The sequence below is a fragment of the Zeus faber genome (assembly GCF_960531495.2).
Source record: "Zeus faber genome assembly, chromosome: 21".
Lineage (NCBI taxonomy): Eukaryota > Metazoa > Chordata > Actinopteri > Zeiformes > Zeidae > Zeus > Zeus faber.
Window position 1 is genome coordinate 687,197 of NC_137208.1, and position 27,594 is coordinate 714,790.

General features: G+C 42.4%; 2 protein-coding genes across 5 annotated transcripts in view; both read left to right on the top strand.

Moving 5' to 3' along the window:
- Window positions 1-235: 235 nt before the first annotated feature.
- Window positions 236-11,352, top strand: LOC307246608 (ras-related protein Rap-1b-like). Of its 4 annotated transcripts, none has more exons than XM_080022589.1 (8): window positions 236-358; window positions 3,114-3,223; window positions 3,601-3,669; window positions 4,380-4,436; window positions 5,066-5,206; window positions 7,856-7,999; window positions 8,100-8,187; window positions 9,576-11,352. In XM_080022589.1, exons 2-7 carry the CDS (start codon window positions 3,167-3,169, stop codon window positions 8,184-8,186), a joined length of 555 nt encoding a protein of 184 aa, XP_079878715.1. In that variant the 5' UTR covers window positions 236-358; window positions 3,114-3,166; the 3' UTR covers window position 8,187; window positions 9,576-11,352. The 4 variants fall into 4 exon arrangements, with proteins under 4 accessions (XP_079878715.1, XP_079878716.1, XP_079878713.1 ...); XM_080022590.1 differs by having other exon boundaries at window positions 281-348; XM_080022587.1 differs by lacking the exon at window positions 236-358 and adding an exon at window positions 2,924-2,956.
- Window positions 11,353-17,991: 6,639 nt separating this feature from the next.
- Window positions 17,992-27,594, top strand: part of LOC307246367 (glutamate receptor-interacting protein 1-like) — a gene marked incomplete at its 5' end in the record, with an annotated part of 16,845 nt that continues 7,242 nt past the window's right edge. The window contains 2 exons of the mRNA XM_080022286.1: window positions 17,992-18,046; window positions 19,152-19,397. Of these exons, the coding sequence (XP_079878412.1) occupies window positions 17,992-18,046; window positions 19,152-19,397 (301 nt within the window). The remainder of the gene's footprint in view (window positions 18,047-19,151; window positions 19,398-27,594) is intronic.

A 27,594-nucleotide genomic window follows, 5' to 3' on the forward strand; every position in this document is an offset into this window, starting at 1 on the left:
AGAGAGAGCGCGAGAGAGACAGAGAGAGAGAGAGACAGACAGAGAGAAACAGACAGACAGAGAGAGAGAGAGAGAGACAGAGAGAAACAGACAGACAGAGAGAGAGAGAGAGAGACAGAGAGAAACAGACAGACAGAGAGAGAGAGAGAGAGACAGAGAGAAACAGACAGAGAGAGAGAGAGACAGAGAGAAACAGACAGAGAGAGAGAGACAGAGAGAAACAGACAGACAGAGAGAGAGAGAGAGAGACAGAGAGAAACAGACAGACAGAGAGAGAGACAGAGCGCTGAGCAGCATCAGGAGGGAGTGGCTCTGATAGAAAGTCAACGAGGGAGAGACGGAGCAGAGGTGTGGAACAGTGAGTCTTTTTCATCTCTTCTCTTTCGCTGTATTCATTTGTCTTCCGCACCGCACACTTTATAGAGCACCGCACCGCCTCGTACAACACCGCACCGCACCGCACCGCCTCGTACAACACCGCACCGCACCGCACCGCCTCGTACAACACCGCACCGCACCGCACCGCCTCGTACAACATCGCACCGCACCGCACCGCCTCGTACAACACCGCACCGCACCGCCTCGTACAACACCGCACCGCACCGCGCCACCTCGTACAACGCCGCACCGCACCGCACCGCACCGCACCGCCTCGTACAACACCGCACCGCACCGCGCCACCTCGTACAACGCCGCACCGCACCGCACCGCCTCGTATAGCACCGCACCGCTCGCTACTCACCGCGGACGCAGCGCACCGCAGGGACACACTCTCTCCATGATACTAAGCTGTATGCCTGCCTTTCTGTCTGCCTGTCTGTCTGTCTTTCTACCTGACTACCTGTCTGTCCGTCTACCCGACTGCCTGTGTGTCGGTCTGACTGTCTGCTGTCTATCTGTGTGTCAAATTCACCCTGTCTCACCCTCTTAGTGTTTGGAGGTTGTTCCAGTATGTTTCAATGTTTGGCTTCATACAGGAAGTAGACATTACATACAGGAAGTAGATGTTTTATACAGGATGTAGACGTACATCAAAAAGGAAGTAGACAGTTTCTTACAGGAAGTCAACGGTGTATCAAACAAAAGTTTTCCTTAAAAAAAAACAAAAAAATAAAAACAGTGTATCAAACAGGAAGTAGACAGTGCTTCTTAAAGGAAGTAGAAACTGTCTCTCTTACAGGAAGTAGACAATTTATACAGGAAGTAGACAGTTTCTTCCAGGAAGTAGCTGTGTTGCTTACAAGAAGTAGACAGTAGGCCTTTCTCAAGCTGCGTTCTTGTCTGTACTTGTGTTCTTGTCTGTACTTGTGAAACGTCATCAGTCGCAGCCCAAGTACTGTTCCAATTCAAAGTACGCATCAAGCCAAGTCCAGTCCAAATGCCAGGATGTGGACTTGCTCCGCCCATTTTATGGAGGATGCATGGGTGGTAACTTGTGTGGACTTGGGACAGACAAGTATCCCACAATGCATTTGGCAGAATGACCGTCCTGCGTCCTCCCGTCCCCGGGAGTCTGTACTGCCCAGTCCAACTACCAAGTCTCAACTACCAAGTCCCCATGTCTGGACTTCACGTACTTGGTATTGAGAAACGGCCAGTGGTTCTCACAAGAAGTACACAGTGTTTCTTACAGGAAGTGGACTGTTTCTTACAGGAAGTAGCTGTGTTGCTTACAAGAAGTAGACAGTGTTTCTTACAGGAAGTAGACTGTGGTTCTTACAGGAAGTAGACTGTTTCTTACAAGAAGTAGACAGTGGTTCTCACAAGAAGTACACAGTGTTTCTTACAGGAAGTGGACTGTTTCTTACAGGAAGTAGCTGTGTTGCTTACAAGAAGTAGACAGTGTTTCTTACAGGAAGTAGACTGTGGTTCTTACAGGAAGTAGACTGTTTCTTACAAGAAGTAGACAGTGGTTCTCACAAGAAGTACACAGTGTTTCTTACAGGAAGTGGACTGTTTCTTACAGGAAGTAGCTGTGTTGCTTACAAGAAGTAGACAGTGTTTCTTACAGGAAGTAGACTGTGGTTCTTACAGGAAGTAGACTGTTTCTTACAAGAAGTAGACAGTGGTTCTCACAAGAAGTACACAGTGTTTCTTACAGGAAGTAGACTGTTTCTTATAGGAAGTAGCTGTGTTGCTTACAAGAAGTACGCAGTGTTTCTTACAGGAAGTAGACTGTTTCTTACAGGAAGTAGCTGTGTTGCTTACAAGAAGTAGACAGTGGTTCTTACAAGAAGTACACAGTGGTTCTTACAGGAAGTAGACTGTTTCTTACAGGAAGTAGCTGTGTTGCTCACAGCAAGAAGGTCCTGGGTTCGATTCCCACCTGGGGCGCTGTTGGCACCGTGCTCCGGTGGGTTATCTCCCAAATTGGAGCCTTTCTGTGTGGCGTTTGCATGTTCTCCCCGTGCTCACATGGGGTTTCCTCCACCTACCATCAGTAAGGACCCCCACCCAAAACATGCACACATCATGGTCTGACCAGCGATGGACACTTGGTCCCCGGGCGTTGACGAACGCTGCCCACTGCTCCTGGCTGCCCCCCCGGAGGAAGCACAAGCCAGGATGGATGAAATGCAGAGAAACCATTTCACTGGCACCACCCAAAAAGCGTGTGTGTGTATATATGCATGTGTTGTAGTGCGGTCATGTGACAAATAAAGATTGTTCTTCTTCTAAGCTATTGCTTAATAAAATTTATTTTTAGCCTCAGCCTTAGTTAAACAATGTCATGTGGTTAAAAAAGGGGCGCGGTCGTCATGGCAACAACATTCAAGGAGAATCAAACGTATCCTAGCAACAAGCCCTGCGGCGGTGGGGCCAACATGGTTGACGCCAGCAGTCTGTTCACATGACCCTATCTCTGTGTTGTCATTGGGTGTGGTTACCACGACAACCAGGAGAGACAGCGAGAGAACGAAAGTCTGGATGTCTCTGTCCACCTGTCTGTCCTACTGTATGTCCTCCTGTCTGCCTTCCTGTCAATCTGTCTGCCTGCCTGTCTTTCTGCCTGCCTGCCTGCCTTACAGGAAGTGAGAAGCAGCAGTGTCATGTGACTTCCTGTCTTGAAATCGTCTCTAACTTCTGCATTTTGTGTTTTTCTCTTTTTACAGACGGGTGGACAGACAGACAGACACACAGACAGGTGGACAGACCGACAGACAGGATGCGTGAATATAAACTAGTTGTTCTGGGATCGGGAGGAGTTGGAAAATCTGCATTGGTAAGTTACTTCCAAGTACTACTACTACTACTACTACTACTAAGAGTAATAACAATAACCATATTCATATTATAGTTGATATTACTATTAATGCAACTACTATTCTACCAGTAATACTACTATAGTATTACCAGAACTACTACATTATTCTCTTTGTACTGTTGGGGCTGAAACAAACCACCTGCCTCCACCCACCAGGGGGCAGTAGAGACCCATGAAGTTGTTATCAAAGCTTTTTCAGGCACTTTCCTGTTTCCTGATGCTGTAGCGCCCCCTGGCAGCAAAGTGTGGTGTCGTTTTCTTTAGACCCTCACTGTACGTCTGTCTTTCTCTCTCTCTCTCTCCTTCCCATCATGCTTTGCTGTCTCTCCTTCCAGACGGTCCAGTTTGTCCAGGGAATCTTCGTGGAGAAATACGACCCGACAATAGAAGACTCGTACAGAAAGGTCTGTCTTTCTCCATTGGACGGACTGTCTGTCTTCACTGGACAGCGTTTTGAATTGTGAAGTGTCGGTGTATCCACCGTACATTGTCAAATGTGCCTCCAACTTCAAATGTTCTCATAAGAGTCCCGGCCTGAAGACATTTACCAGTCAATGATGAGTAATGGTCATAGCTGCCTGCCTACTGGCAGGAAGTGGATTGTAACTCCACTGTACACGGTGAACTCAGCCCCATTGTAATGCATAGAATTATTATTATTATTATTATTTTTATTATTATGATTGTTATTATTATCATTATCATTGTTATTATATTTGTTATATATTTTTTATTATTTAATATTTTCATTATTATTATGATTTTAATTATTATTATTATTATCATTGTTATTATCATATGTTTTTTATTATTATTTTCATTATTATTATTCAAAATTGTTATCATTTTCATTGTTATTATTATTATTATTATTATTATTATCATTATTATTTTTTTAATATAATTATTTTCATTATTATTGTCATTATTACTATTATTATTATTCGGACAAATGGCTACCTGTCTCTCTCTCCGTCTATCTCTCCGCCTGTCTCCATATCTGCTTGTCTTCCGGCCTGTCTGTCTCTCTATCTGTCTCTCTATCTGCCTGTCTTCTGGCCTGTCTGTCTCTCTATCTGTCTCTCTCTCTGCCTGTCTCTCTCCCCTTCTCCAGCAAGTCGAGGTGGACGGACAACAGTGCATGCTTGAGATTCTGGACACAGCGGGAACAGTAAGTCCTACCTGTCTGTCCTCCTGTCTGTTTCTCAGCCCCTCTGTCTCCTAGCCTGTCTCTCAGCCTTTCTGTGTCTCTCTCTCAACTTGTCTCTGTCTCACCCTGTCTGTCTCCCAGCTTGTCTGTCATGGGCGCTGAATTGTGGCATGTAGTGGGAGGACACGCCTGGGGGAGGGGGTGGGTGTTTGTTTCGTTCCATAAGGAAACAGAGTAAAATAAAAGAAACACATAGTGCTGTGGCACCCGTCGCTGGCTCTGTGGACAAGGTGGGTACCGTCAGAGAGGGAGCGATGGGGGCTGTTTTACATCGGGGGCCATTCAGAAAACAAGTGGACGTCCACCCCTAGCGACGCCCCTGCCATCGTATTATCGTAATACCTGAAAGTGGGGGACAAGACATCCATGTGCCCCCTCTATTCCGGCGCCCCTGATGTCTGTCCCTCTCTCGCAACATGTCTCTCTCTCAACCTGGCTGTCTCCCAGCCTTTCTGTCTCCCTCTCAGCCTGTTTGTCTCCCAGCCTGTCTTTCTCCCAGCCTGTCTCTCTCTCTCTCAACCTGTTTGTCTTTCAGCTTGTCTATCTCCCAGCCTGTCTGCCTCTCAGCCTGTCTGTCTCTCTCTGTCCAGGAGCAGTTTACAGCGATGAGGGACCTCTACATGAAGAACGGTCAGGGCTTCGCTCTTGTCTACTCCATCACTGCTCAGTCCACCTTCAATGACCTTCAGGACCTGAGGGAGCAGATCCTCAGAGTCAAGGACACAGAGGACGTAGGTCACACATGTCTAATGTCCTCTGTGGTCTATTATGTCTGATTTTGTCTATAATGTCCTCCAGTGTCTATAATGTCCCCTGTGATCTATAATGTCCTCTGTGGTCTACAGTTTCCACAGAAGTCTATTATGTCCTCAGTGGTCTACAATGTCCTCAGAAAGATATAATGTCCTCTGTACAGTCTATAGTCCTCTATAGTTTATAATGTTCCATGTGGTCTTTAACATCTGATGTAGTCTATAATGTCCTCAGAAGTCTATTGTGTCCCCTGTAGTCTATAATGTCCTCTGTTGTCTATAATTTCCCCAGAAGTTTATAATGTCCTCTGTGGTCTACAGTTTCCACAGAAGTCTATAATGTCCTCAGTGGTCTACAACGTCCTCAGAAAGATATAATGTCCTCTTTACAGTCTATAGTCCTCTATAATTTATAATGTTCCATGTGGTCTTTAACATCTGATGTAGTCTATAATGTCCTCAGAAGTCTATTGTGTCCCCTGTAGTCTATAATGTCCTCTGTTGTCTACAATGTCCTCTGTAGTCTATAATGTCTTCTGTAGTCTATAATGTCCTCTGTTGACTATAATGTCCTCAAAAGTATCTAATGTCCTCTGTAGTCTATAATGTCCTATGTAGTCTCTAATGCCCTCAGAAGTATCTAATGTCCTTTTGTAGTCCTTAATGTCCTCTGTTGTTTTTAATGTCCTCAGAAGTATATAATGTCCTCTGTTGTCTATAATGTCCTCAGAAGTATATAATGTCCTCAGAAGTCTATAATGTCCTCAGAAGTCTATAATCTCCTGAGAAGTATATGATCTCCTGAGAATTACTGTATATTACGCTTACTCTTGTTTATAATGCCCCCTGTTGTCTATAATGCCCTCTGTAGTCTATAATGTCCTCAGAAGTATATAATGTCCTCTGTGGTCTATAATGTCCTCATAAGTATATAATGTTCTCTATGGTCTATAATGTCCTCTGTAGCCTATAATGTCCTCTGTTGTCTATAATGTCCTCAGAAGTATCTAATGTCCTCTGCAGTCTATAATGTCCGATGTAGTCTCTAATGCCCTCAGAAGTATCTAATGTCCTTTTGTAGTCCTTAATGTCCTCTGTTGTTTTTAATGTCCTCAGAAGTATATAATGTCCTCTGTTGTCTATAATGTCCTCAGAAGTATATAATGTCCTCAGAAGTCTATAATGTCACCAGAAGTCTATAATGTCCTCAGAAGTCTATAATCTCCTGAGAAGTATATGATCTCCTGAGAATTACTGTATATTACGCTTACTCTTGTTTATAATGCCCCCTGTTGTCTATAATGCCCTCTGTAGTCTATAATGTCCTCAGAAGTATATAATGTCCTCTGTGGTCTATAATGTCCTCATAAGTATATAATGTTCTCTATGGTCTATAATGTCCTCTGTAGCCTATAATGTCCTCTGTTGTCTATAATGTCCTCAGAAGTATCTAATGTCCTCTGCAGTCTATAATGTCCGATGTAGTCTCTAATGCCCTCAGAAGTATCTAATGTCCTTTTGTAGTCCTTAATGTCCTCTGTTGTCTATAATGTCCTCAGAAGTATATAATGTCCTCTGTTGTCTATAATGTCCTCATAAGTATATAATGTCCTCTGTAGTCTATAATGTCCTCTGTTGTCTATAATGTCCTCAGAGGTACATAATGTCCTCAGAAATATATAATGGCCTCTGTTGTGTATAATGCCCTCTGTTGTCTATAATGTCCTCATAAGTACATTATGTCCTCAGAAGTATATAATGTCCTCTGTAATGGTCTATAATGTCCTCAGAAGTATATAATGTTCTCTATGGTCTATAATGTCCTCTGTAGCCTATAATGTCCTCTGCTGTCTATAATGTCCTCAGAAGTATCTAATGTCCTCTGTAGTCTATAATGTCCGATGTAGTCTCTAATGCCCTCAGAAGTATATAATGTCCTCTGTAGTCTATAATGTCCTCTGTTGTCTATAATGTCCTCAGAAGTATATAATGTCCTCTCTAGTCTATAATGTTCTCTGTTGTCTATAATGTCCTCTCTAGTCTATAATGTCCTCTGTTGTCTATAATGTCCTCAGAAGTATATAATGTCCTCTCTAGTCTATAATGTTCTCTGTTGTCTATATTGTCCTCAGAGGTACATTATGTCCTCAGAAATATATAATGTCCTCTGTTGTCTATAATGTCCTCAGAGGTACATAATGTCCTCAGAAATATATAATGGCCTCTGTTGTGTATGATGCCCTCTGTTGTCTATAATGTCCTCATAAGTACATTATGTCCTCAGAAGTATATAATGTCCTCTGTAATGGTCTATAATGTCCTCTGTAATATATAATGTCCTCAGTGTTGCAGGTTACCATGGTGCGGGTGATGATTTGGGTGGTGCTGCAGGTTTCCATGGTGATTATTTGGGTGGTGTTGCAGGTTCCCATGGCAACGTTTTTGGGGGTGTTTCAGGTTTCCATGGTGATCATTTGGGTGGTGTTGCAGGTTCCCATGGTGAGGATTTGGGTGGTGTTGCAGGTTCTCATTGTGATGATTTGGGTAGTGTTGCCGGTTCCCATGGTGATGATTTGGGTAGTGTTGCCGGTTCCCATGGTCATAGTAGTGATTTGGGTGGTGTTGCAGGTTCCCATGGTACTGGTGGGGAACAAGTGCGACCTGGAGGAGGAGCGGGTGGTGCTGACGGAGCAGGGACTCGGTTTGTCCAGACAGTGGAGCTGCTGCGCCTTCCTGGAGAGCTCGGCCAAGAGCAAAACCAACGTCAATGAGGTGAGACAGACAGGTAGTCAGACAGACAGGTAACCTCAGTATTCAGGGTGCATTCCCACTTTGTTTATTGCTCTGTGTGTGCGTGTGCGTGCGTTTGTAGATTTTCTATGACCTGGTTCGTCAGATCAACAGGAAAACTCCGACGCAGCAGAAAGATAGAAAGAAACCAAACTGCAGACTGCTCTGAGGTATTATTATTATTGTTGTTGTTGTTATTAATAATATTATCATTATTATTACCATATATATATAAATATATAATTATATTTGATTAGTAGTACGAGTAGTATTGTAGTAGTATTGTAGTATTATTATTATTATTATTATTATTATTATTTATTTGGATGATATTATTTTTATTATTATTAGTATGAGTAGTTTTGTAGTAGTATTATAGTATTATTATTATTAAAATTTGTATGATAATATTATTGTTGTTATTATTATTATTATTATTATTATTATTATTATTATTATTATTATTATTATTATTACTCGGGTGGTGTAAGGGAGGAAGATGCGCAGAACAGAAGGTATTGGAGGCAGATGATCCGCTCTGGCCACCCCTAACAGGAGCAGCCCAATGAAAAAGAAGATTATTATATTATTATTACATTATATTATATGAATAATAATAATATTGTTATTATTGTTATTGTTATTATATTATGTTATTATATAATTTTTTATTATACTGTTATTATTATTGTTATTATTATTATTATTATTATTATGTTATACTATTACACTACTATTGTTATTGTTTGGATTATTATTATGATTATTATTATTATTATTATTATTATTATTATTATTCTCCTTGGTACTTTTCGGGCAAAAAGGGTCTGGAACAGGACAATATGGTGCCTGAATCCTGTGCGTTTTATTTTTGTTAAAAAAGTGGATGAAATCTCTGTGAAGGACAAGCAGTGTTGAATCCGTTTAAACGGAAGCCTGTTGTCGACAGGAAGTAGACAGGGACCTGTCAGGAAGTAGACAGAGACCTGTCAGGAAGTAGACAGGTACCTGACAGGAAGTAGACAGGGACCTGACAGGAAGTAGACAGGGACCTGACAGGAAGTAGACAGAGACCTGACAGGAAGTAGACAGGGACCTGTCAGGAAGTAGACAGGGACCCGACCGGAAGTAGACAGGGACCTGACAGGAAGTAGACAGAAACCTGATAGGAAGTATCAGAAGTTATTGTTATTATTAGTATTATTATTGATATAGTAATAATAATAATAATAATAATGATAATAACAATTATTATTATTATAATTATTATATTAATATTATTACTATGTTAATAATATTATGATTATATTATTATTATTATTATTATTTATTTTATTATTATTATTATATTAATATGATGATGACTTAGTATTGTATTATTATTATTTTATTAATATTATTACTATCATATTAATATTACTATGATAATATTATTATTATCTTCATATAATTATTTTTATATTCATATACTTATTCATATGATTATTATTATTTATTATTATCATTATTATTATAACTCTCCCTCTGTCTGGCTCTCTTCCCTCTCTCCTGTTTCCAGAAAGCCCACGACCAACAAACCGACCAATCACAGGACCTCTTCCAGCTGGCCACGCCCCCTCTTAAGAATAACAAAAAACATGGCTGGATGGACAGGCTGACCACTGACGTCTCAGTATCTGCGCCTTACTCTGATTGGACGCCGCTGGCCACTGTTTCCGCCCCCAGTGCTTGCCCCGCCCACCTCTGAACTCCCATTCATGACAATGCCGTTGCCCTGGAAACGTAGAAGAAAGAAGCACTTCTGTGGCTGTGGCCCCGCCCACGCATCCCATCATCCCCTGCTCCTCCCTTTTGTCCTTCTGCCCTTTTGCTTGTTCATTCACACAGTTGGACCGGCGGCAGCCATGTTGGATCATCACAGGCAGCCATGTTGGATCATCACAGGCAGCCATGTTGGATCATCACAGGCAGCCATGTTGGATCATCCCAGGCAGCCATGTTGGATCATCACAGGCAGCCATGTTGGATCATCACAGGCAGCCATGTTGGATCATCCCAGGCAGCCATGTTGGATCGTCACTGGCAGCCATGTTGGATCATCCCAGGCAGCCATGTTGGATCGTCACTGGCAGCCATGTTGGCTCCCCACTCGCTCGGCTCTGTTTGGCTGTTGCTGATTTTATTAATGCATTATTATTATTATTATGATTATTATTATTATAGTCATTATTTTTAGATGTTATTGCTATGATAGTAATAATAGTTATTATATATAATATATTATAATTATTTTGGTGGAAATGATTATAAATCTGTACAAAGACTTAAGATGTCTGGTGATGTTTGGGTTAGCCGGTCTAGAGTTCGCTTTGTGTGAAACAGGAAACAGGAAACAGGAAGTCCCTTTAACATAAACCCACTGTTGCTGTTAGCATGTTAGCATGTTAGACTGCAGCTAAGTGGTAACGTTAGCCGTTTAGCATGTGCCGTGCTAGCATCTGGCTAGCAGCGTGTTACCTAGCAACCAGCCGTCCTAAAGTCATGTGATCACTGACACGCCTTTTTAATATTTATTTTTCATTTTTATGTTTAAAAAACCCTGTAAATTCTACCGCAATTTTTGGATGATAGATTATTGATTATGGATCATAGATGATGGATTATAGGTTATAGGTTTTGGATTATGGATTGTAGGTTATGGATGTATGATTATAGATTATGTATTATGGATCATAGGTTATTGGTTATGGATTATAGATTATGGATCATTCATTATAAATTATATGTTATGTCACCATTATACATAAATTATGGATAATGGATTATAGGTTATGGGCTATGGATTACAGGTTATGATTGACAGGTCATAACCTGTAAATAGTATATGGATAGGTTATGGTTTATGGATTATATATTATAGGTCTCATTTCTCTCGGTCAAGCAGGAAATCCTTAGATGATCAAAGATGGCTGCTCAGTGTTTTCCTGCCTCCAGCAGGGGGCCTAGCCATGGAACCCCCAGTGGACGTGCCACTACTTCCTGTTTGGTTCACTTTATTTTCAGAAGAAAATGGAAACTGAACAGGAAACGAAAACTAAAAAGGAAACGAAAACTAAACAGGAAACGAAAACTAAAAAGGAAACGAAAACTAAAAAGGAAACGGAAACCAAACAGGAAACGGAAACCAAACAGGAAATGGAAACTAAACAGGAAATGGAAACTAAACAGGAAAAGGAAACTAAACAGGAAATGGAAATCAAACAGGAAACTGAGTCATGGGTTTTTGATGTTTCGTGGCTTTAACCTGTAAACAAACTAAAGAGCCTTAAATTCAATTAAAGTGCTGCCATTTTGTAAACGTCAACTGTTAATTTACTGATTTTATGTCTGTAGGCTATATACAGTATGTGTATTTATAGAGTGTATATACAGTATATGTGTATATATATATATATATACTTTATGTATATATACAGTACAAATACATGTATACACTGTTTAATAAACATATGTATACAGTGTATATACATATATACAATGCTGTGTATATACATATATTTATACAGTGTATCTATGTATATAAACGGTATATATGTATATATACTGTGCATTAATACATATATATCAAACTGAATAATATATTTATACTATAGTATGTTATACATAGTATATAATATATCGTAATATATATAATGTATATAGTATAGTTTATAATATTATTATAAATAGTTTATAATATATTTTAATAGTTTATAAATATAGTATGGCATATAATATAGAGTATAGTATAGTATATCATATGTAGAGTATAGAATATAAAGAGTAGAGCATATTATATAATATATTGAGTATAGTATATAATATATAGTATAGTGTATAATATCTATATATATATCAATATATATAATTTAGTATAGTATATAATATAAATAGTATAGCATATAATATATATAGTATAGTATCCAATATTTCTATTATACGTAGTATAACAGAAATCTATGAAGTATAGTATATAATATATATATAGTATAGTATATAATATATATAGTATTGTATATAATATATATATCGTATATTATGTAATATTTATGATATATACTATCATATTATTTATATAGTATAATATATACTATATATATATTATAGTACCATATATATAGTATAGTGTATATAATATATAGAGTGTAGTATGGTATATAATATCTATAGTATAGTATATGATATATAGTCTATAGTCTAGATTTATTATATATAGTCTATATATATATATGGGTAGTTTCTCCAACTACACGCACAGACACAGGAGACGATGGGTTGTAAACACCACTTTATTGTAGAGAGGAGGCTAGCTGGAACAAGCCAGGAGCAGTTTATTGCAGAGAGGAGGCTAGCTGGAACAAGCCAGGAGCAGTTTATTGTAGAGAGGAGGCTAGCTGGAACAAGCCAGGAGCAGTTTATTGTAGAGAGGAGGCTAGCTGGAACAAGCCAGGAGCAGTTTATTGCAGAGAGGAGGCTAGCTGGAACAAGCCAGGAGCAGTTTATTGTAGAGAGGAGGCTAGCTGGAACAAGCCAGGAGCAGTTTATTGTAGAGAGGAGGCTAGCTGGAACAAGCCAGGAGCAGTTTATTGTAGAGAGGAGGCTAGCTGGAACAAGCCAGGAGCAGTTTATTGTAGAGAGGAGGCTAGCTGGAACAAGCCAGGAGCAGTTTATTGTAGAGAGGAGGCTAGGTGGAACAAGCCAGGAGCAGTTCATTGTAGAGAGGTGGCTAGGTGGAACAAGCCAGGAGCAGTTTATTGTAGAGAGGGGGCTAGGTGGAACAAGCCAGGAGCAGTTTATTGTAGAGAGGGGGCTAGCTGGAGCAAGCCAGGAGCAGTTTATTGTAGAGAGGAGGCTAGCTGGAACAAGCCAGGAGCAGTTTATTGTATCGAGGAGGCTAGCTGGAACAAGCCAGGAGCAGTTTATTGTATCGAGGAGGCTAGCTGGAACAAGCCAGGAGCAGTTTATTGCAGAGAGGAGGCTAGCTGGAACAAGCCAGGAGCAGTTTAATGTAGAGAGGAGGCTAGGTGGAACAAGCCAGAAGCAGTTTATTGTATCGAGGAGGCTAGCTGGAACAAGCCGGGAGCAGTTTAGTATATAATATATAGAGTATAGTATATAATGTATAGAATTTAGGATAGTATGAAATATATAGATTAGGGTATGGTATAACATATGAGTATAGCATAGTTTATAATATAGAGTATAGTATAGTATATAATATATAGAGTACAGTATATTATACTGTATATAGAGTATAGTATGGTATATAATATATATATAGTATATTACAGTATATCATATATAGTGTATAGTATATAATATATAGAGTAATAGTATACAATGTATAGAGTACAGTATGGTATATAACAAAGAGTATAGTATGGTATATTATTTAATGAGGATAGTATATCATGTATAGAGTCTAGTATAGTATATATTATATAGAGTATGGTATGTATATCATATGAGTATAGTATAGTATATAGAGTATAGTATAGTTTATAATATATAGATTATAGTATGGTATATCATATACATAGTATAGTATAGTTTGTTTGTAAATACACCAGGTGCTGCTACTTGGACACGTCCTCAGTGATGAACGCAGGGTCATAGGGTGTTTTGGGTCTTTAACCACAGACACCCTCACCTGGGTGACCCAGCCAGGGGGGGATCAGTCCCCGGCTTGTGTCCAAGTGGCCTCTACTCCACGGATCTCCCCTCCGGATCCAGAGCCACCATGGGGCTTTTTCAGCACCCTCCAAGATGTTTTGATGGCTCTTTTGCACAGGTGTAATGTGGTCGGTGCAGTGACTTGCCAGCGAATCCCCTCCATCGAACTTTGACTGGTTCGCTACGGGCTTTCCAGGCATTGCTCCTGCACTCAGACATCAGCTCTGTGTCATCAGCTCTCTCCTTTTGCTCTTGTTGGCCTCTTCAATTCGATCTTCCCAGGGGACAGTAAGTTCCACTATGACCACTTGCTTTGTAGACTCTGATGTTAACACCATGTCTGGGCGGAGTGAAGTGGTTGAGATGTGTTCTGGGAACTTGAGCTGCTTTCCCAGATCGACTTGGAGGTGCCAGTCCCTTGCAGTGGCAAGAAGCCCACTTGAGGAGCATGGCTGATGTTGTACCTTCTCCCCAGCTCTGACAAAGGTGATAGACTGCATGGGGGTGTGCTGATTCTTGTTGTTCTGAACCGCTGATTGTGTCCACCAAAGCCCTCAGGACCTGGTCGTGGCACCAGCGGTACCGCCCATCCCCCAATGCCTTCGAACAGCAGCTCAGGATATGCTCCAGGGTGCTGCCTTTTTGCCACAGTTGGCATGCCGGCGTGTCAGCCAAGCCCCTGCGATGCAGAGTGGCTCGACTTGGGAGAACATCATACACTGATTGGATGAGGAACTTTATGCGCATTGGTTCGGCCCTCCAGTGCTCTGACCAGGTGATCTTACGCTGTTCTGCATGTTCCCACCTAGTTCAGGCGCCTTGTTGGTACATGCCGACCATCTTGGTCAGTGGTCTTCCTCCACCTCTGCTCATATCTCGTCCTGAACCATTTGACGCTTCTTCCTCCCTCTGGCTTTGTCATGGGACGGGTCGCGGGAAAACTGCCCAGTCCTGCCCACCCCGCTGCCATATTGCCGACCAAAGTGCTGTGACGCAGCCATGCCTCTGCTCTGTCGACTGCTTCCTGTGCCTGCCACTTCCTACCGGTCTTCACACAGATTCCTGCTGTGGCAACTTTAACATCAGAGGAAACTCTGTACATCATCACCTCTCTGGCACGTGTGACGTTGAATTCCTCCATCAAACCATTGAAGGGAAGCTGCAGCTTGCTAGAATTCCAATACAGGGAGAGGCTGCTTAGGGACTGAGGGAGCCCCAACCACCTCCGCAGGAACTGGCCGATGGTCTTCTCCAGAGCCTCCACAGTTTTTCATAGGCACCTCATAAACAAGAAGGGGCCAGAGTAACCTCGGCAGGACTCCATGTTGGTACATCCAGGCTCTGTATTTCCCTGGGAGCGCCGACTTGTTGATTGCAGTGAGCCAGTTTGCCAGGTCGCTCCTGGTTTGTTGGAGTGCGGCTGTATCCCTCAGGGAGCTATAAAATATCTTCCCGAGGCTCTTTACTGGTCTCTCTGTCACTGATGGAATCTGTGTCCCTCCCACGGTAAAGCAAACCGGTCAGCCACTTTACCTTTCTTCAGGACCAGAAACCTGGACTTGGAACTAGCATGAAACTCATCCTTGTCACTCGGGAGATGATTTGTTCAAGCCCCTGAAGGAGCCATCTGCACCCGGGAACAGATGTTGCTGTCACAGTAAGGTCGTCCATGAATGCTCTTATCAGGGGCTGCCGAGTACCAGATCTAGACATGGGGCCTCTGCATTTCACCTCCGCTGATTTGACAATCATGTTCATGGCCGGTGAGAAGATTGGCACCGAGATTGTACAGCCGGTGATTATGCCGTTCTCCAGCTGTTGCCAGTCAGATGTTGATGATCCTGAAGAGACCCTTATTGTGAAGTTGTTGTAATAGTCCAGAATGAGTTTTCGGATCGCCTCTGGCACGTCATGTCTTGTCAGTAATGGTTTTCATGAGCTTGTGTGGAACGGATCCATAGGCGTTGGTTAGGTCCAGTCAGTGTGCTGCAAGGTCTCCTCTGCCTTCCGGTGCCTCTCAGATCAGCTGAGTCACTACCCCCGTGTGCTCAAGGCATCCAGGTACTCCTGGGACTCCACCCTTCTGTACTAGGGTGTCCACATACCTGTTCTTTAGGAGAAACTCTGTTAACCGTTGGGACACAATCTTCTTCAAGATTGTGTCCCTCTGATGCAGAGCAGTGAGATGATACGGAACTGCTCGATGTTATTTGAGTTCTCTTCTTTTGGTATCCAGACACCCTCCGCAGACCTCCACTGGGCAGCGACCTGAGTGTGATTAGCCACTTCCTTACGATCTCTCTGAGTTCAGACAAGGCAGTTTTCTCCTCCTCCTTTGCCACCTTGAACTGACGCTTCGGGGATTTCAGTTCTTGTCTCAGTTGGCTAATCTTAGCCTTTCGGCGGTTTGGCCTCCCTGGAGTACTTGTGCCTCGCCTTTCCATGATGCCAAACCGTCTCCCTTTGATGTTGACTCCAGGATCTTATCCACGTCTTCGTCCGACAGAAGCCACTCCTTCTTGTTGGTGGGCAGGCCACTTCACCCAACGCTTCTGGCTTTCTGCTCTGTAGAAGGACTTGTGCTGCTTGGAGGTTCCGGGCACTGTGGGGTGGCTCTGGGCCTGGCTCCTCCTCCGTCTGATAAGGTTCTGCGACCAGCACTCCAGAGCCTGTAGTACCGGCTGCTGTACCTATACATTGCTGCACTCGTCCACCCTGTAGGCAGGCCATTTTTCGTATATAATATATATATATATATATTTATAGTATATAATATATAGAGTATAGTATAGTATATAATATAGAGAGTATAGAGTAGTATATCATATATAGAGTATAGTCTGGTATATAATATATAGATTATAGTATGGTTTATCATATACACAGAATAGTATCGTATATAATAGATAGAGCATAGTAAAGTATATAAAATAGATAGTAGAGTATATCATATAGTATAGAGTATAGTATGCTGTGGCAACCCCTAACGGGAGCAGCCGAAAGTATTGTATGGTAGTATGGTAGCTCAGGAGGTAGAGCTGGTGGTCTAGTCATCTAAAGGTTGCTGGTTGGATCCCAGGCTCCTCCTGCTAGCATGCTGTAGTGTCCTTGAGCAAGACACTTAACCCCTCATTGCTCCTGATGGCTGCGTCCGTCGCTGTTTGAATGATTGTAAGTGGCTTTGGATAGAAGCGTCTGCTAAATGTAATAATAATATTATGTATAGTATATTATATCCTTTAATACCAAACACCTTTGTCCATCTATCTATGTCATTCAATATTAATTCTTTATTTGTCATTTTCTTTTTGACAAGTTTTAAATTTAAAGATTTAAATAATCAAGAAAATTAGGAATTTTTATATAATTCGTTTAATATAAATATAAATGTATAGAAAATATGTCTTTCTACAAACAATTTCATTCTGGTCCACTGATTTGATGAAGTGATTGATTGATTGATTGATTGATTGATTGATTGATTGACTGATTGATTGATTGATTGATTCGCTGTGTCGTCGCCATGAGGACCGGAAGTGACGTCCCACCCTACGGCGCAGCGTCGTCCTCGCGACACCTCCGCGGGGCGGGTGGGGTTGCGCGTGCTGCGTTCAAGCTCCTCAGGAATTCTCAGTTTCCAGGTGAGAGATGCTGCTCAGCGTCCCATGTGACGTCACTTAGACAGAAATGTAAAACCAAACTGTTTAGAATCATAAACAAAAAGGCTGAAATATGATAAAAGTATAATATGTTTATGTAACGTTATACCCCTCCCTGCTCTGCTTCTAGGTTGTGACGTCATCAAATAAATACTTACTTCCAGGAATCATATTCTAGTATTTATACGAGCAGGAAGTCTTCAGAAACCTGGACGAATGTATGATCCAAAAATTACACAGAATTACAGACTGTAGACAGACAGATAGACAGACATAGATAGATAGACAGAAAGATAGATAGATAGACAGTCAGACGTAGATAGACAGACAGGCAGACAGACAGACAGAGATCGATAGAAAACAGGAGAACGCGTTAACCCGTCGCCCCCTGCAGCACAGAGCAGAAACTGCATGATTTGAGTGGGATTGTGTCCGAGTCTACCTAGAGACTAGGAACGCAGCATGAGGGAGAGGGGGGGTGGAGAGAGAGAGGGGACGGACGGACGGAGGTGGAGGCTCCGGTGCTAAGCTAAGCTAACTAGCCATGGAGGTGGAGCAGCGCTAGCAGCCACCGTGGACTCCCTATCCGCCCTGAGGTGCATCATGCCCGGCTGGAAGAAGAGCATCCCGGCCTGTCTGCAGGCGGGGCCGGAGGGAGGTAGGGCGCGCGTGCGTGCGACACCGGGAAACACGGGAGGCGTGAACCTGGACGTGCGTGTATACATGGTGCTTGTACACATGGTATTGGTACATGCGTGTGTGGTAACATGTATATGGATTTACTCAGTACACTGTGTAGTACTCAGGGTAGTGAGTAGTACTCAGTACACTGTGTAGTACTCAGTACACTGTGTAGTACTCAGGGTAGTGAGTAGTACTCAGTACACTGTGTAGTACTCAGTACACTGTGTAGAACTCAGGGTAGTGTGTAGTACTCAGTACAGTGTGTAGTACTCAGGCTAGTGTGTAGTACTCAATACAGTGTGTAGTACTTAAGCTAGTGTGTATTACTCAGTACAGTGTGTAGTACTCAGGGTAGTGTGTAGTACTCAGTACAATGTGTAGTACTCAGGTTAGTGTGTAGTACTCAGGGTAGTGTGTAGTACTCAGTGCACTGTGTAGTACTACCTGTGTGTGTGTGATCTATAAATAAAACTGACACCATAAAGTGCACTGCGAAGCCCCAGTGCATTCTGGGATACGTTCGCTTATTTATTCGGAGGAAATTCCAAGTCATTGATCCGTGGCGAGTGGAACCAGGAAGGAAGTAGGTCCTGGTTCCTTCTGGTTCCTTTTGGTTCCTTCCTGGTTCCTCCCTTGTTTCTTCCCTGTTCCTTCCTGGTTCCTTCCTGGTTCCTTTCTGCGCCGCCCTTTTCTTTCATCCATCAATCCATCGGGGGGGTGGTAGCTCAAGCGGTAGAGCTGGTGGTCTAGTGATCTAAAGGTTGCTGGTTCGATCTCAGGCTCCAGGCTGAGCAAGATTCAAGATTCAAGATTTTTTATTTGTCACAAACATATACTTACATACTTACTTACATACTTACATATACAAGACACTTAGACCCCTCATTACTCCTGATGGCTGCGTCCGTCAGTGTTTAAACAATTGTAAGTCGCTTTGGATAAAAGCGTCTGCTAAATGAAATGTAATGTAATGTAATCAATACATTTGATATGTTTGATGAATCCATCCACAGATGGATCAATACGAGCAGCATTGATCCCAATTAATCATGGTGGATGAGGTGACAACCCCACCCTAGTGCCTCTGAGCAAAGGCCTCGTAGCCACCCGCGAGCCCTGCCTGAAGAACGCTCCGAACCCGAAGCACCACGGCCACAGAATCCCCAACCGGCCCCCAAAGACCCAGGATCAGCCCCCAGGCTCAGGCTCCACGGTGGAGCCAGCGAAGCCGGCGCTTTGTGACATCATCATCATCATCATCATCACCCCACTTGTTAGGTGCAGGGCGTGGCTCTGGGGGGCATGCTGCGCTCTCCACTCCGCTGGTGTGTTTGGTTGCTTGGCGCAGGATCCTCGCCGGGTTGAGATGAGAGGGAGCCGATGCTGCGTTCCAGGGGAAATTGTAACTCGAGTTGGTCAGGAATGACGCTGAATTTCAAGAGAACTCGGAAAATGGTAACTTGTGACTCACACGGCGACCTGGACCCGTGCATTGTTGCCTACAGCTATATTTATTAGTAGGGATCCATCCGCCATGTTTTTGTGAAGATTTGTATTATTATTATTATTATCCTTGGCATTTTTCGGGATAAAAGTGTCTGGTGCACAGCAACCGCCGAACCCACAGACATCGTTGAGGTCTGGTTGGATCCGGGGCATTTCAGACATGTTGTTGTTCAAGTTTCATCCACACCGATCTACATTTGGAGCAGGAATGGCCTTTGCAAATTGACTGGAAGTCACACAACCTGGCGTACTGTGATTAGTTTGTGGAGCGTAGAGCTTTGTGACATCATCATCCAACGCGTTATATATGTGTAGGTGCAGGCATTCGCAGCCGGCGAGGTCTGCGGCGCGGACTCCATCCGTCTGCAGCGGTTGCTTCGGGCAGGATTTGCACTCGGTCGAGACAGAAGGAGCCGGAGCCGATGCTGCGTTCAATGGAAACTCTGAAAATGTGAACTTGTTTCAGGCGTAATGCTGATGTAAGGAGCAGCGACGGCACAAACTGATGCTGCGTTCCATGGGAACTCGAAAAATTGTTATTGATGTCGATTATGGACATTGCTGCCTGCAGCTATATTTATAATTATTATTTTTATTATTATTATTATTATTATTATTATTATTATTTATTATTATAATAATAACATTGTTTAAATAAATATATATAATTTTTTTTTTTTTTTGAGCTGTCGTTAGAACTTTGCAAACATCTCGTGGTTCAAGTTTCACCCAAATGGATCCATATACGGAGCACAAATGAGTGAAAAACGGAATTTGACCTAAAGAAGCCAGAGGTTTACGTGTCACCAACAGGGCAACGTTTGAAAACAAAATGAAAGGGATGAGGTTTAGAATAAGAGGCTTTATGACGTCATCATACAGTTGTATAATGAGGTATGTACAGGTTGTGGTTCAGAATGTCCAGTGTGCGGCGTAGACTCCATCACTCTGGACTGGTTAGACATTACAAACCCTACCTTCACATGTATATTGATGTACCTTGATACCTGGCAGATGTCTGTGGATCTGTTCCATTGATATTTGATCTCTTTGGTCTTTCTGTAGATGAAGACATTGTATTCCATATTACCCTGTGGTACCTGCCGCGTTGTGTTTATTACTTAGCCGGATTCGTAAAAAAAAACCCACAAAAAAATATGAATCCACAGAAAGTGGTCACCATGTGGAGTCCACACGACTGTGGGGATGAATGATGTGTTCATGAACTAGAACGTGTTGAAACTACAACCAGTGTTTTTCCTATTTCATGGAAACGTAACCCATCCGAAATGTAATCCAAGGAAAGAAGTCCCCACTAAAAAATGTGAATACCTTCGCGAATACGTAAACGTACGCATTACAAATATTACATTACATTTAACAGACGCTTTTATCCAAAGCAACTTACAATTATTCAAACACCGACGGACGCAGCCATCAGGCAACCTTTAGATTACTAGACGACCAGCTCTACCTCCTGAGCTACCGTCCCCGCACTACGTAAATACGTCATAGTTGACGCGTACAAGACCAAACATCACCTTCCGTCACTGAGACTACATGTACCTACATGTGTGCGTATGTGCAATGTCCATGGATGAAGTCCAGAAGAATGAGGAATGTGTATTAATGTAACGCCTTGAAGTACAGTACTCATTCAGTTAATGTAACACCTTGACGTACAGTACTCATTCAGTTAATGTAACACATTGACGTACAGTACTCATTCAGTTAATGTAACACATTGACGTACAGTACTCGTTCAGTTAATGTAACACATTGATGTACAGTACTTGTTCAGTTAATGTAACATTGACATACAGTACTCGTTCAGTTATTGTAACACATTGACGTACAGTACCCATTCAGTTAATGTAACATTGACATACAGTACTCATTCAGTTAATGTAACATTGATGTACAGTACTCATTCAGTTAATGTAACACATTGACATTCAGTACTCATTCAGTTAATGTAATACATTGACGTACAGTACTCATTCAGTTTAAGATGTTATGGGGGCAGGGCCTTGTTGATGAGGCCAGTTGCAGACAGGAAGAAACTGTTGTTGTGGCGAGAAGTTTAGAGGTTTAGAGGGTTAGAGAGTTAGAGGTTTATTACATTTCACTGCATATATGTATGAAAGTATGTATATGTATGTGACGAATAAACCTCTTGAATCTAGAGGGTTAGAGGGTCAGAGGGTTAGGTTTAGAGGGTTGGAGGTTAGAGGGTTAGAGGGTGAGAGGGTTAGAGGGTAGGAGGTCAGAGGGTTAGAGGTTTAAAGGTTTAGAGGTTTAGAGGTTCAGAGGGTTAGTGGGTGAGAGGGTTAGAGTTTATTACATTTCACTGCATATATATGTATGAAAGTATGTATATGTATGTGACGAATAAACCTCTTGAATCTAGAGGTTTAGAGGGTTAGATGTTTAGAGGGATAGAGGTTTAGAGGTTTAGAGGGTTACAGGGTTACAGGGTTACAGGGTTACAGGGTTACAGGGTTAGAGGTTTAGAGGATTAGAGGGTTAGATGTTTAAAGGTTTAGAGGGTTAGAGGTTTATTATATTTCACTGCATATATGTATGAAAGTATGTATATGTATGTGATGAATAAACCTCTTGAATCTAGAGGGTTAGAGCTTTAGAGCTTTAGAGCTTCAGAGGTTCAGAGGTTTAGAGGTTTAAAGGGTTACAGGGTTAGAGGTTTAAAGGTTTAGAGATTCAGAGGTTGAAAGGTTTAGAGGGTTAGAGGTTTATTATATTTCACTGCATATATGTATGAAAGTATGTATATGTATGTGATGAATAAACCTCTTGAATCTAGAGGGTTAGAGCTTTAGAGCTTTAGAGCTTCAGAGGTTCAGAGGTTTAGAGGTTTAAAGGGTTACAGGGTTAGAGGTTTAAAGGTTTAGAGATTCAGAGGTTGAAAGGTTTAGAGGGTTAGAGGTTTATTACATTTCACTGCATATATGTATGAAAGTATGTATATGTATGTGACGAATAAACCTCTTGAATCTAGAGGTTTAGAGGGTTAGAGGTTTAAAGGTTTAGAGATTCAGAGGTTGAAAGGTTTAGAGGGTTAGATGTTTAAAGGGTTAGAGGGTTAGAGGTTTAGAGGGTTACAGGGTTAGAGGTTTAAAGGTTTAGAGATTTAGAGGTTGAAAGGTTTAGAGGGTTAGAGGTTTATTACATTTCACTGCATATATGTATGAAAGTATGTATATGTATGTGACGAATAAACCTCTTGAATCTAGAGGTTTAGAGGTTTACAGGGTTAGAGGTTTAGAGGGTTAGAGGTTTAAAGGGTTACAGGGTTAGAGGTTTAGAAGTTTAAAGGGTTACAGGGTTAGAGGTTTAAAGGTTTAGAGATTCAGAGGTTGAAAGGTTTAGAGGTTTATTACGGTTTATTACATTTCAAGTTCAAGAGATTATTTGTCACATACATATTCACTGCATGTATGAAAGTATGTATATGTATGTGACGAATAAACCTCTTGAATCTAGAGGTTTATATACAGTTATGTGCAGGAAAGTGGCATGTGAATAAAGTGAGGTAGTGTGTGTGGAGATATACAGTACAGTATACAATAGTACTACACAGAAATACAGTAACACCGAACAGAACAACAATACAGCACAGGTTTAGACGGTTAGAGGTTTAGAGTTTTAGAGGGTTAGAGGGTTAGGGGTTCAGAGGTTCAGAGGTTTAGAGGTTTAGAGGTTCAGAGGTTTAAAGGTTTAGAGGGTTAGAGAGTTAGAGGTTTATTACATTTCACTGCATATATGTATGAAAGTATGTATGTGTATGTGACGAATAAACCTCTTGAATCTAAAGGTTTAGAGGTTTAGAGGGTTAGGGGTTTAGAGGGTTAGGTTTAGAGGGTTAGGGGTTTAGAGGGTTAGAGGTTTTGGTTTTGTTGGAGCAGCCTCCTGCTGGGGGAGGAGGGGGGGCTCTAATGTGAGTCGCTGTGAAGAGGTCCAGGCTCCTGCTGTGGTGGTGTGATAAATGTCCATCGCTGGTCACACCATGATGGGTGCATGTTTTTGGTGGGGGTCCTTACTGACGTGAGGTGGAGGAAACCCCATGTGAGCACGGGGAGAACATGCAAACTCCACACAGAAAGGCTCCTGTTTGGGAGATAACCCACCAGAGCACGGTGCCAACAGCGCCCCAGGCGGGAATCGAACCCAGGACCTTCTTGCTGTGAGGCAGCAGTGCAATGCACTGCGCCACAGTGCCACTAAGCGCTCATCAGTGTGGGATGTGGCCAAAGGACGTCCTCTTCTATGCCTTTCTGTGACTCTTCCAGTCTCTGTATCTCTGTTGCAAGCTGCTGATGACACTCTGTGACACTCTAAGCTCAGTGGCCACTTCCCTCTGACAACATCCTGTTTGAAGCCTCGCAAGGCGAGGTGCTGTTGATCAGTTGTTAGGTGTGGTCTTGGTCTCATGATGTCAACATGTGAACAGTATGATGAAGAGGGCTGTTTAAATACCAACTCTAATTGAACCCAGAAATGTTTTGGTGGATTCATGGATCAAACACCTGTTGTGAATTTTGCCGTTCAGCTCCTTGTTAGAGAACAGCAAGTTGTGCAAAAAGTACTGAAACATTGAACAGTTGGACATGTGCATTCAAAAGTTTAGAGAAGGTCAAATTAAGTTCACCTGTAAAGGTTATAGTGCATTTTAGCTTCATCCTAAAATTTCACCCGAAAGCCATTCGGCTTTCCGTAACTTGTAAAGTATGTATAAGTGTATACATACTTTCATGCATATACATACTTTGATACATATACATACTTTCACACATATATATACTTTCACACATATACATACTTTCACACATATACATACTTTCATACATGTACATACTTTCACACATATACATACTTTCATACATATATGCAGTGAAATGTCAATGCAAAGCACCCGGTGATTACACACAATATGTTCTAGACTGAAAACAATAGCTACCTAATTTCTACTTGACGAAATGACTGAAACTAACGTATTCCTAAAATGTATTGCAGTAAGTAAATAGAATAATATGGAATTAAATGACATCACTCAAAGTTATACAGGGTGGGGGTAGAAAATATAGATAAAGGGAATAGAGTAATGTTCATGGGATAGACTATTATGTATATACAGTTATGTGCAGGAAAGTGGCATGTGAATAAAGTGAGGTAGTGTGTGTGGAGATATACAGTACAGTATACAATAGTACTACACAGAAATACAGTAACACCGAACAGAACAGCAATACAGCACAGTATGCAGTAACCCAGAACAGTGATATAGTATGCAGTACAGTATGCTACATACAGTACAGTAAGGCAGTGATGTTGCCTGTCAGGATGCTCTCCACCGCTCCACAGTAGAAGGACTTGAGGATCCTCCAGAGACCCTGAGTTTCCTCAGCTGCCTGAGGTAGTAAAGACGCTGCCTCGCCTTTCTCACCAGAGTGTCTGTTTGTAAAGTCCATGTTAAGTCCTCTGTGATGTGGACTCCCAGGTATTTGAATCTGCTCACCCTGTCTACAGAAGTCTCATTTATCACCAAGGGCGCGTGCGTCCTCGATTGTGATCCTTGCCTAAAGTCCACAATCAGCTCCTTAGTTTTGCTGACGTTCAGGTGGAGGCTGTTGTCCTGGACCAGAGTGACAGGTCAGCCACCTCCTCGCGGTAGGCCTTCTCATCGCCGTCGGTGATCAGGCCGCCACCACAACGGTGTCGTCAGCAAACTTGATGATGGCGTTGGAGCTGGACCTGGTCACACAGTCATGTGTGTACAGGGAGTACAGTAGGGGGCTGAGGACGCAGCCCTGGGGGGATCCTGTGTTCAGGAGTGAGGGAGCTTGACATGTGCTTCCCCACCCTGACCACCTGGGGGCGGCCTGTGAGGAAGTCCAGGATTCAGGCACACAGCGGAGTATTCAGTCCGAGCTCCTTCATCTTGACAGCCAGTCTGGTGGGAACTATGGTGTTGAAAGCTGAACTATAATCGATGAACAGCAATCTCACGTAGGCCCCCTTCCGGCCACCCAGGTGCGTGAGTGTGGTGTGCAGTACCTGGGAAACCGTGTCCTCCGTGGATCTGTTCTGCTGGTACACAAACTGCAACGGGTCCCAAGGTTCGGGGGAGGGAGGCGTAGATATAATCCTTAATCAGTCTCTCGAAACACTTCATGACCACCGAGGTGAGGGGAACCGGACGGTAGTCATTCAGGCAGGCAAGAAAGGTGATCTTTGGAACAGGAACAACGGTGGACCTCTTGAAGCAGGACCGGACCAGGGAGATGTTGAATATCCTAGTGAGCACCGGGGCTAACTGGTTGGCACAGGTCTAAAGTACTCGTCCAGATATGCCATCTGGGCCCGCAGCTTTCCTGGTGTTCACCCGCATCAGAGCCCTCCTGACGTCATGCTCAGACACAGAGTGCGCGCTCATCCCCAGCGATGTAACTCCAATTAGCCAGCGAGCTAACGGTGCTTTTGCCAGACTCAAACCGCGCATAAAAGGAGTTCAGTTGGTTGGCTAGGGAGGCGTCTGCGCTTGTGGCTGGGGAGGAGCTGCTCTTGTAGTTCGTAATAGTCCGCAGCCCCTGAAACAAGCGTCTGGTGTCCCGTTGCTCCATCGGTAGCTCCACGGTCTCTCTGTACGTCCATTTAGCATCCTTCACCACCTTCCGCAGATTGTACGACGCTGCTTTGTAATTGTCCATATTTACGGATACAAGACCGTCGTTGTAAGCGGCTGTGCGAGTATTCAGAGCACCGCAGATGGATTTATCCCCCCACGGTTTCTGGTTTGGAAATATCCCTTTGGCAGTTGCTGCAAGACGGTAGTTTGTGTGTGGATGGAGAGATTACGTCTTTTCATAAAACAAAAGCACCAAGAAGGAACGCCTCGAAAGTCATTGATATTCATGTCCTGTGCTAACGCTGTTGCCTTCAGTCGAATAGAGACTGTAGAGACGCTTCTACCTGCTGCTCTCTGTTCAATAACCCACTGTTCAATTTTGTCCTCTAACTGTGGCCATCTCGCTTTGTTCCCTCGGAAACTCTGTGTGGTCTTCTTTACTTGGCGCAGGTCATCTTCTTGCTTCCTCCACTTCCGTACCATTGATTCATTAATGTTGATTTCTCTCGCAGCTGCTCTATTCCCATGTTCTACTGCGTGACTGATAGCCTTGAGTTTGAAGTCCGCGTCGTAAGCGTGTCTCGTGCCATTCTGGGGTCCTTATACACACACACACTGTAATATTATGGTCAAGCACAGTATGTATTACTCCGCCACGCTCCTGACTACGGTAGCCGTAATGCTGCAAGCGGTGCGGCTTTGTAGTTTACCAAAGTCGTACTTAAACATGTTGACAGAGCGCCGTGTACCACACAAAATCGCTTCGAGGTCAGTCAGCACAACCAGAATTAATCCATATATAAGGTGCTCCGGATTATAAGGCGCACTGTCGTTTTTTGAGAAAATTACAGGCCTTTAAGTGTGCCTTAGTCCGGGGAAAATACGGTTTATGTAGCATACTGTACCACATACTGTGTCACTGTTCAGGGTTGTTCGTGATGCCGTATTGCTGCGCCGTACTGTTGTATACTGTGCTGTATTATCCCAAACACTACCTGACTTTATTCACATGCCACTTTAAAGCACATATCTGTAGATACATAATTGCCTATTCCATATACATAAGAATATTCCCTCTATTCCATTTTATCTCATTTTATTTTATTGTATTTTATTTTTATTGTATTTTATTTTATTTTATTCTATATATTTTTAACTTTATTCTATAATTATTCGACTTACTGTATTACGTTTTAGGAGTCAGTTAGTTGGTCTATTAGAAAGAAATTTTCCGAGGACATATTTTGTGTTATCACCGGGTGCGTTGCATTACATTTCACTGCATATATGTATGAAAGTATGTATATGTATGTGACAAATAAACCTCTTGAATCTTGAATCCATCTTGTTCTCCAGAGACTGAACGTTGT